This window comes from Gasterosteus aculeatus, chromosome Y, assembly GCF_964276395.1.
Source record: "Gasterosteus aculeatus chromosome Y, fGasAcu3.hap1.1, whole genome shotgun sequence".
NCBI lineage: Eukaryota > Metazoa > Chordata > Actinopteri > Perciformes > Gasterosteidae > Gasterosteus > Gasterosteus aculeatus.
In genome coordinates, this window is record NC_135709.1 from 2614806 (window position 1) to 2624174 (window position 9369).

At 44.6% G+C, this 9369-nt stretch overlaps 1 protein-coding gene across 1 annotated transcript; it reads right to left on the reverse strand.

Annotated features, from left to right (window-relative positions):
- Positions 1-505: 505 nt before the first annotated feature.
- On the reverse strand, positions 506-6164 carry LOC144390805 (carboxylesterase 5A-like). The gene is made up of 10 exons (XM_078097263.1): positions 6009-6164; positions 5738-5891; positions 5511-5615; positions 3787-3888; positions 3357-3497; positions 3122-3202; positions 2090-2231; positions 1787-1936; positions 1591-1663; positions 506-861 (listed from the first exon to the last, which is right to left on the reverse strand). The coding sequence occupies exons 1-10, from the start codon at positions 6137-6139 to the stop codon at positions 678-680; spliced, it is 1263 nt and encodes a 420-aa protein (XP_077953389.1). The 5' UTR covers positions 6140-6164; the 3' UTR covers positions 506-677.
- Positions 6165-9369: the final 3205 nt, after the last annotated feature.

Below are 9369 nucleotides of genomic sequence, written 5' to 3' on the forward strand. Positions count from 1 at the left end.
TGCACTTCGCTAGAGTTTGAAAGTATTGAATTAATTTACATCGACTAAATTAAAGAGCAGCAGATTTTTTTGTAATATGTGTATCCACCAGTAAATTACTGTTTAGTAGTAGTGTGTGTAGTTATTTAGATAATAACTAATCTGTTATTGTCGTTTTTCCTTCAGTGTCACATTTTGTTTTCTGGTCTGCAAACAAAAAATATTCTTGCAGTTAAACATGCAATTTTTTTTTACTTTTGCTATTGTTTGTCCTTTTAAAAGATCCTTTATTTTTCTTTATTTGGCCATATGGTGATGCATGATGGTAAGTATATTTCTACGTCATTAATTCAAGTTCCTTCGACTATTTTACTTGAACATTATATAAATATATGGGAAATTAGTATAATTTCCTAATCGAGATGTCACACTCTCCTGTATGATTTCTGTTTATATTTGAAACATTTCAAACTGCGTGTAAGAACCATGCCATCAGTATATGTTCACAAGAAACACATTTCCTGTCTTTGCAATGAACGGGTTTTCTTTAATGACAGCTATACTACAAAATGTCAAAATAGATACTTGCAAGGAATTGAAAGATTAGCTAAAGCAGGTCAGTAAATCCTTTTAAAACATGGGTGAGTGCAGAGATTGACATTCACTGAGGAGATATAACACATGGCAGCGTTTCGAGATCAGTTTTCAGCTGCGGCTGCTGCTGCTAACTGTTGCAGCTTCTGAGGCAGGATGACAGTAGCGAAATGGACTTTGTCCTCCTTCAGTTTCTGTCTCACTGTCTGCATCGAGCCGAGCTCCAAGTACTCCTGATTCCTCCTGTCATACGGGGGCCAGGCAACGAGTCCAGGGCCGTTGGGAGAGCTGCAGACACATACAAACATGTCACTGTGGCAATTAGGAAATGTTCAGGCAGGCCTCGGTACCTCCTACTTCCTGGTACACCCATTAGTATAAAAGCTGCACATAATGAAGCTGTTGTCAGTGTGCTTGTCTTCTTTTGGTGTCGGAGTGTGGCTTGAGAATCCAATGAGCTGGTAGTTGTTTTCAAGGTCAGTTCTTAGGTGAATTACCTTTTTGTTTTTGTTAGTTCCCTGTTTTTTAGCTAAACTGTTATTTTCCCGCAGAAAATTACTTTTCATTAAATTGTAATCGTTAAGTCTGATTCTCGGGGGCCCGCCCAGACGGGGGTTGCTTCGGTCACCGGGCCTCCTGCTCCTCACAGAACTCATTTTGTTTCCTGCATACTTATGGCTTCATACCTTGTACTTAACATGCTCCGATGAGCTGAGGGGAACCGCGGGGATACGGTGGAGCCTCTATCATTCCACTGTGAATGGGCCGGTGGTGCCCAACTACAGCTGCAAACTTTGGGGAGTGTTTTAGGATTTAGGCAGAAGAGCACGCTCAGCGGTGATAATATGTGTGATCATGACTAGTGTTACAACTGTAGTAATGTATTTATAGAAGTAATTTAATTACTGTACACATGACATCCAGCCATGACGGGACAGATGCTTAAACCTTTCTTGATGGATTTGGATGAAGACATGAAGCTCAGCTCTAATGATATTGTTGTCTGCGCTTACTCACCCAGTCCGCGTGAAACTGCCCCAGTACGACATCATGTTCCTGCAGAGCCTCTCATCCTCCGCGGTGATAATGCCTGAAAATGGGACGTCTTTCACCTTCGTGGTCACATTTATTTCTTGATTTATTCCACCATTCCCAGATATTAATATTACTTCAACCCTCAGATGTTTGTGATGACACAAGATGTCTAACCCACCTGTGATTTGGATGTGGCCACTCCAGAAACACGCACCAAACACAAAGCCGACATCATCTGCATGATCTGCTTTCACGAAGCTCGGCCTGTTGCTTTTGTGAATGTCAGCACTGTACACAAACTCGTACATGTAAACCGGAATGCCTGCATCTGAATACATGGAGGAGAAGGTATGACGGTCAAAGATCACCTTGGAGGCATGTATGAACCTTGAGGCTTCCCTCGAGCGATTGCAAAAAGCATCAATTCATCTCCAGGCGCAACGGGAACGTCCGCGCACTCTCTCCGGACGAGCTCTCTGACCTGAGTGGTATCCGGCCACCTTGAGAACCGGCAGCGTCATCAGCAGGTCTCCCACGATCTCGGTGAACGCATCTCTGATCTCCTCTGGCGTTTGGGCATCTTTCATGTACTCGTCGGCGATGAGATCGTTAGCAGAGGAAGCCTGGAGCGAGGGAGGGGGGGGGGGAGGGTTTGACCGTCAGGTTTCCCCTTCTGCAGCTTCACGACCTGCAATCTGTGTTGCGGCTGCGCAATAGGCCAGGCTCGTGTTCACTGTGTGGATGCTGTCCACGTCCCATGCGATGAATATGTGATCAATGTGTTTTCCCGACTATCCTTGTTGGTGAAAGCTCTGCTGCGTTGTTAGGAGACACTAAGTGTCAATAGGTTGAAAACTTCCTGTCGTGGACCAAGCAGACAAGGGACAATAAACCGGCTTTCAATTTAAAAAGTGGGTTAATTTCCCCCAAAATGTTGTTCAACAGTTACAGCTAAGAACTACCCGGAGTTATAGCACCCCTATTAAAAAATGTCAACAAAACATAACCCAAATAAAGTTAATACACATAAACTACATCAACAGACTTCCCGCTGAATTGTCTTCTTTGGTTTTCAACGGCAGCTTACACCCTATTTGTCTCTGGTTTCAGTCAGTTGCACCATGTAGATCTCCCCATCAGAGCCGTTGCTGGCAGAATATTCCCAGTCTCTTCTACGTAGATGTCTCCCCCTTTCCTCCTGGTCCCAATGTTGTTGTCCAACTCTGTTTTTCTCGACGATGCCCTATTCCTCTGCCTTGGATAGCTTGATACAGTTTGTCTGTTTTGCTTTCCTTTAGTGCTCGTTGCTCAGACCTCTTCACAAGCCATATACCAGATACACAATATGTTCATGCGGATGCTCGTTTACCTTTGACACCTGAATTACACAATGGCTTTTGATAACCATTCAATATAGACTCCTCAATAACTTATAAAAAGTCAGCTGACATTATTAAAAAAACAACTCTGCTTCAATTCAAATGAATCGTTCATCAGCGCTCAAAGATCTCACCCCTGTAGGGTTGAACATGTTCATCACTGCCAGCGCGGTCTCTCTGTTCATGCCGTTCTCCCAGCCGGGTGGGACGAAGCTCTGCGATGGGACAATGTTTCATCGTTCAATATAAAGATACAAATGATTTAATTTAATAATCAAGGACAGCAGGTATGCTGGAGTTCTCAAAGAGGCTGTGTTAAGTGTCTCGTGTCTGCATGGTGGTGAAACGGAAAGCATTGAGTGCTGTGACCTTAGGCAGGATCCATCCAAACTCGTGGTTGGTTAATCCCATCATCACTGGAACCCGTAGCACTTCTCTCCTCTTGAGCAGCTCCTCAGCCGTGTCGGTGAGAAACACGCCGTCCACCACGGCTCCCAGGAAGATTCTCATCTAAACGCAGCACACACCTTACTCAGTGGAGGAAATTAGTTTGTTCAACCTCTGCGTCGTGTCAGATGGTTTCTTTGTGAAAACATATACCTTTTCCTTTTAGCAGTCCACCATTTAAAAATGTTTAAAAACTAGAACAAGAAGGTTAGAAGGTTTTCTGATTAGTGTTGGCGTCCCAATCCCTCACTAATGACAGAAGGATTCTCGAAATGCCATGAAGCACACAATCAAATCACAGCTAAATACTTTTCAAAAACTTGTGCTCGCACATCTTCACGGGACTATTTACCTTTTTAGTTGCATCAACCAGCTCCTCTTTACTTTTCCCCCTCATGCACGCAACCACTTCCTCTGTGCTGCTGAAGTTGCATCCAGTGAGGTTGGCAACAATCTAGGTATAAGGAAGAGAGAGAATGTATAACTACTTCACATGTATCCTGATATAAATATTCCGTAGACCAAAGTTAAAGTCTGTATTTATTTTAACCCGGTAGGTGTGAAAGTTGCTCAAAGAATATAGAATAGAATCTTCTTGGCTGTTGCCAGGAGGAGTCAAAACATCCAACAGCATCACTAGCAGTTTGCAAGTTGATGCTTAGTACTTTGCTGAAACGCCCCTGAAAGTCATTACACTATTTAAGAACATTAGCAATTCTGCTTGATCTCTGATCCATATAGCTTGATAACTTCTATTAGCTGCGCTAATATAAATGTGAATATCAAAAATGTGTAATTTAACTTCGGTAACAGAATTTCCCATAGGCTATTTTGATCCAACTCTGCAGTCCCTTTCATCTCTACGGAGCCTCTTAGTATGCCGGGCACCTTATGACCCTTTTGCTGTCTTCTGACTTGCGGAGCCAGGGACATTTCAAGGACAGCCCTTTTCTACCACTGAGCGTGTCGATTCTGGCCCTTTTTTGTTTTCACTTTTGGGGGACTGTGCTCTCATCTACTTTTAACTGAGTTCTGATGAAACCACTGTAAGGCAAGGGAATTTATTTGTATAGCACATTAAAAAAAAAAAACAGGCAATTCAAACTGCTCCACATAAAACCATCCAAACATAAGGCGAAAGAAAAGGACATTTAACAACAGGTAAGATTAGAATAAAAGTTGGACTTTTAATGAAACAGCCAGAATCTGGTCCAAACCGGGCGGACGCATGCATTACCACCATGGCGGCCGCATACAAGCAAAAGTCGGACTATTATGACAGGGAAGACATCAGGGTCTGGGTAGGAGGTCATTGGAGCAAGAACCCCTCTGATGTACGGTTTGGAGTGGTGGTCCTGACGTGGCGGGGCGCCCTTCACAAGAAAACGGACCAACTACTAACGGAGATGGGCATGCCTAGGACCGGGTGGAAGTTGCTGGTAGTTAAAGCACTTGAGGGATCGGTGAGATGCGCCGAAGCCTACGCCAGGCGGACCTCCCGCCGGAAAGCTCCCACCCACTGCAATGCCCCATGGTTCAGCCGAGCCTGATAGACCCATCGGAATACATTCCACACTTGAAGAATGACGGGGGAGATGATGTCAAACCCCGATAGGAAAAAGCCTGTCCCCATGCACACAAAGGTCAACCTCCCTTAAAGAGGAAAAACGGGGCTACAATGATGACATCCGTACATCGATGTCTGAGTAACCACAGAAAAATAGCAGCAGCTCAGACATGTATTTTGGTCCCAAACCATCCAGCTCTTCAGCAACTGTAGCATTTTAGTCTTTTTATTTTCGGTTAGCACGGCAGTGTTAAAATCTCAGAACAGAAGAGTGATGGGATCCACTTTCTTGGTCTCAGCGAGGACTCGAGCTTTAGCATTCTGACTGACTGACTTTGAACACACTGCTACAGCAGTCCAGTCTACGGAAGACGAGCGCATGGACTAGCTTCTGGCAGATCCAGTTGTTTATCTGTTCAATGCATTAACCCAACTCCTTGAGGGGATTATAGTTCCCTGGGGATACAGGTTCAGCAAACAGTTCTTCTCATCGTTACATATCACAGTACCTTGGCATGACCCAGGGGATGTTTTGTAGTGTAGGTGCCAAGTGTTGCCACTCCACTTTGAAAAATTGCCCTCTGAAACAGTCCTCTTGCTTGTGGAGAGAGAGTCTGTTCATAAGGAATGACAACTGTGCATTAACATGATTGAGCAACGCTGTGAAAATTCATATATAAATATATATTGTATGTCACTATGATGTTTATTTTCTTCTGATGACTGCTTTTCTTACCAATATTGATGCACTGATTCCTCCTGCCGATTCTCCAGCCACTGTGACAGTTTGTGGATCACCGCCGAAGGCCTCGATGTTTTCCTGCACCCATCTCAGTGCTGCCAGCTGATCCATGAACCCCCAGTTTCCCCGTGCGTGCTCGTCTCCAGTGCTTTGAGAGTGGAAAATATTTTCAGCAAGTAAAGTCTTCAAATGGTCATTGTGATACTTTAACGGTGTTCCCCTTATTTCAGACCGTCAGAAATGTGCAAGAGCAACATAAACTTACCTGAAGAATCCTAGGATGCCGAGGCGATACTGAATAATAACCACCACTATGTTTTCATACGCGGCCAATGGAGCGCCGTCAAACTGAGAGGCTGCACCCATTGACAGACCTCCTCCGTGGATCCACACCATCACCTGACACACAAAACAGGAGCCTGCTGGTCACAGGTGACCTCTCTGCGCAGAACGCACAGAAGGAGCTACAAGCGTTTGTAATGTATCACACTCATCTTGATGTATTACCAACAAAAGACTTCACACACGTACTGTAAGATGAATATGATGTTTACAAAACTGTACTGTTTTACAGTCACTTAAAGAATATTCATTAAACACCGCAAACTATCTGATTGCATAGCATCATTGGTCACACCCGCACTTTCTGCTATAATGAGTAAGTTTGTGCCGAAGAGCCACCGGGAAAATCTGCACATGGGATAGTTTTATATTTTATTGGCCGGGTATCTGGGGGGGGGGGGGGGGCGTCACGGTGGCGTGGTGGTTAGCACCGTCGCCTCACAGCAAGAAGGTCCTGGGTTCGATTCCGCCCAGTGGCCTTTCTGTGTGGAGTCTGCATGTTCTCCCCGTGTCTGCGTGGGTTCTCTCCGGGTTCTCCGGCTTCCTCCCACAGTCCAAAGACATGCTCTGGGGATCAGGTTGATTGGGGACTTTAAATTGCCCGTAGATGTGTGGATGTGAGTGTGAATGGTTGTATGTCTCTGTGTAGCCCTGCGATTGGCTGGCGACCAATCCAGGATGTACCCTGTCTATCGCCCGAAGTTGGCTGGGATGGACTCCCCCCCGCGACCCTGTGTGCAGGATAAGCGGTTTGACAATGGATGGATGGTAGGATGGATGGATGGGAATCTGGGGGGGACGTGTGCTGTTGGCGTGCGTCCAGCCTTTAGTGTCAACTGGGAACCCCTCCACTCCTTTGCGTCCTCTGGCGTTATAGAGGCCATTCGAGCGTGGACCTTATTGGGCCTTTTTACCGAGTGCACGCAGGTGTCTCTTTCTGTTAGTGTATTACGCAACACAATATCCCAAGGCAGGGCAGTTGCGCAACATTTCTGCAAGTGTCTCCAGAGTCGGGATCCCGAAAGAGATTCCGACTGACCAGGGCACCTCGTTCACGTTGAGTAGATTGAGGGAACTTTATTGGTTACTGGGCATCTATTTGGTCTATTAGTCCACGGATCTTCAACGTTTTTCAGGCCAAGGATCCCCAAATTTTGGGTTTGGTCCGCCATCTTTAAACTTTAAACGTTTAAATGTGAGCATGGACGCGATCTGATTGGCTGAATCAAGTCAATTGCATGAAAGGAGCTGTGAGTGAACCGGTGTCCAGCTTGGGAGCTGCTGTGGGGAGCTGGATGTGTGCGTTGCAGACTGAAAGATTCTCCATCAATCTATCTGTTTGCTACAATATGTTGGATTAATGTTAATGTGTATTGAAAGACAATGAATACAATTCTGATTCTGAAGACAAAAAAATAAAAAATTGGCTGAATTTTTTTATTTAAAAAATCTTATCCACCAAAAATTGTACTATCCCCCCCGCAGTACCTCCGCGGACCCCCTGTTGAAGACCTCTGTATTAGTCTATTTGGACCAGTGTGCATCATTGCAGATTGATGGTCTGGTGGAATGGCTGAATAAGACTTTAAAGTCCACTTTCCGAACGAGGAACATTTGGGGCGCCGTTTGTAAAATGTTGCACATTCTAAAATCCTGCGCAGTTGTGGTACATTTAGCATTATCATATGAAATAAAAAGCACAACAATATTTATATGTCACCTTTTAAACCATTTAGAGAGAAAGAAATGACCCTGTTCCTAACCAAGCAGCGTGGAGTTTGTATGATGTTTGGTGATTTCGGTTTTATTCCAAATTAGACTGCTCATGATGGGTCTGTGACTAGAGAGTTAAAAGGCCTCCACACTCTAAAGGAGAAACCTTTATTCTTTAAGGATTATTGTTGTTATTTGTGTTACGACTTTCTGCAGGTGCTGCATTATCCCCTTTGTCAGAGGCCTCCTTTTGCGTGCAATTGAATCAAGCGTCACACAAACGACGGTAAAGTATTCACCTCTTGGGCAGACAAACCACTTGGCCTCTGCTGACCTTAACTTGCATTTGTCTCCTGCAATGATTCTGACGACAGACGTGTAAATAATGACCGATATGTTCTCTTAACGTGTGGAAATTTGCTGATTACAGTAGAACCTACCCAACAGATTACAGCATTGTAATCTTTTTCAGTAAGTAAAGAATGAAGCTTTAAAATATGAGTTTTGTTCTGTGATATATGTTTTCATCTCAGCATTTGGAATCATGTATCTGAATGTTTTTCAACGTTAAAATATTCAACTGCAAAAAATTCAACATTAAAAAATTCAACTGCAAAAAATTCAACGCAAAAATTCAATGCAAAAAATTCAACTCCAAAAAATTCAACCCCAAAAAATTCAATCGTAACATCCGGGAACCCAAGGAAGAGCAATCAATTCTAGATTCAAGATCGGGAGCGTGCGTCGCGCAAAAGGAGCGAGCAACTTCGGCTTTTTCGACTATGATGACCGGATTTCAGCCATGTCCATTAATAACGGGGGCTTCGTTGAGTGTTTTAACTTTAACTTTATGCCATCAGTGTGGTTTGCGTCTGTAAGATTCAGTAATAGACAGCTGACATTTGTACATTAACAGACTGTATAGGACATGAACTAAGCGGAAGTTAAACGAGAGCGTACAGCAGGTCAGAATACGCGTTTTCTTCTAGTTTTGAATGATTTAATGATGCTGGGATGCTTCGACAAGCTATTAGGAGTGATTGGCGTTGGAGTTTTGAAACCAGGAACGCGGTTGTAGAGAACTTCAATCACCTTTTTTTTCACAATCCGATGACACAGATTTACTTCCATATTTATGGACTCGTCAATCGTCAATATATTTTTCCACCACATATCACAGAATTAGGGCGGCACGGTGGCGTGGTGGTTAGCACTGTTGCCTCACAGCAAGAAGGTCCTGGGTTCGATTCCGCCCAGTGGCCTTTCTGTGTGGAGTCTGCATGTTCTCCCCGTGTCTGCGTGGGTTCTCTCCGGGTTCTCCGGCTTCCTCCCACAGTCCAAAGACATGCTCTGGGGATCAGGTTAATTGGGGACTCTAAATTGCCCGTAGATGTGTGAATGTGAGTGTGAATGGTTGTATGTCTCTGTGTAGCCCTGCGATTGGCTGGCGACCAATCCAGGGTGTACCCTGTCTATCGCCCGAAGTTGGCTGGGATGGACTCCAGCCCCCCCGCGACCCTGTGTGCAGGATAAGCGGTTTGACAATGGATGGATGGATATGTGATGGAGGG

Bases quoted from the DNA above. Each gene is read 5' to 3' on its own strand.
- LOC144390805 (XM_078097263.1), bottom strand. From the start codon at position 6,139: ATGGTGTGGATCCACGGAGGAGGTCTGTCAATGGGTGCAGCCTCTCAG. The intron at 2,232-3,121 runs GTGAGATCTTTG...CCCTCGCTCCAG, and splicing joins ACATGTTCAACCCTACAGGG to GCTTCCTCTGCTAACGATCT. The intron at 862-1,590 runs GTGAGTAAGCGC...ATGTGTCTGCAG, and splicing joins GGCAGTTTCACGCGGACTGG to CTCTCCCAACGGCCCTGGAC.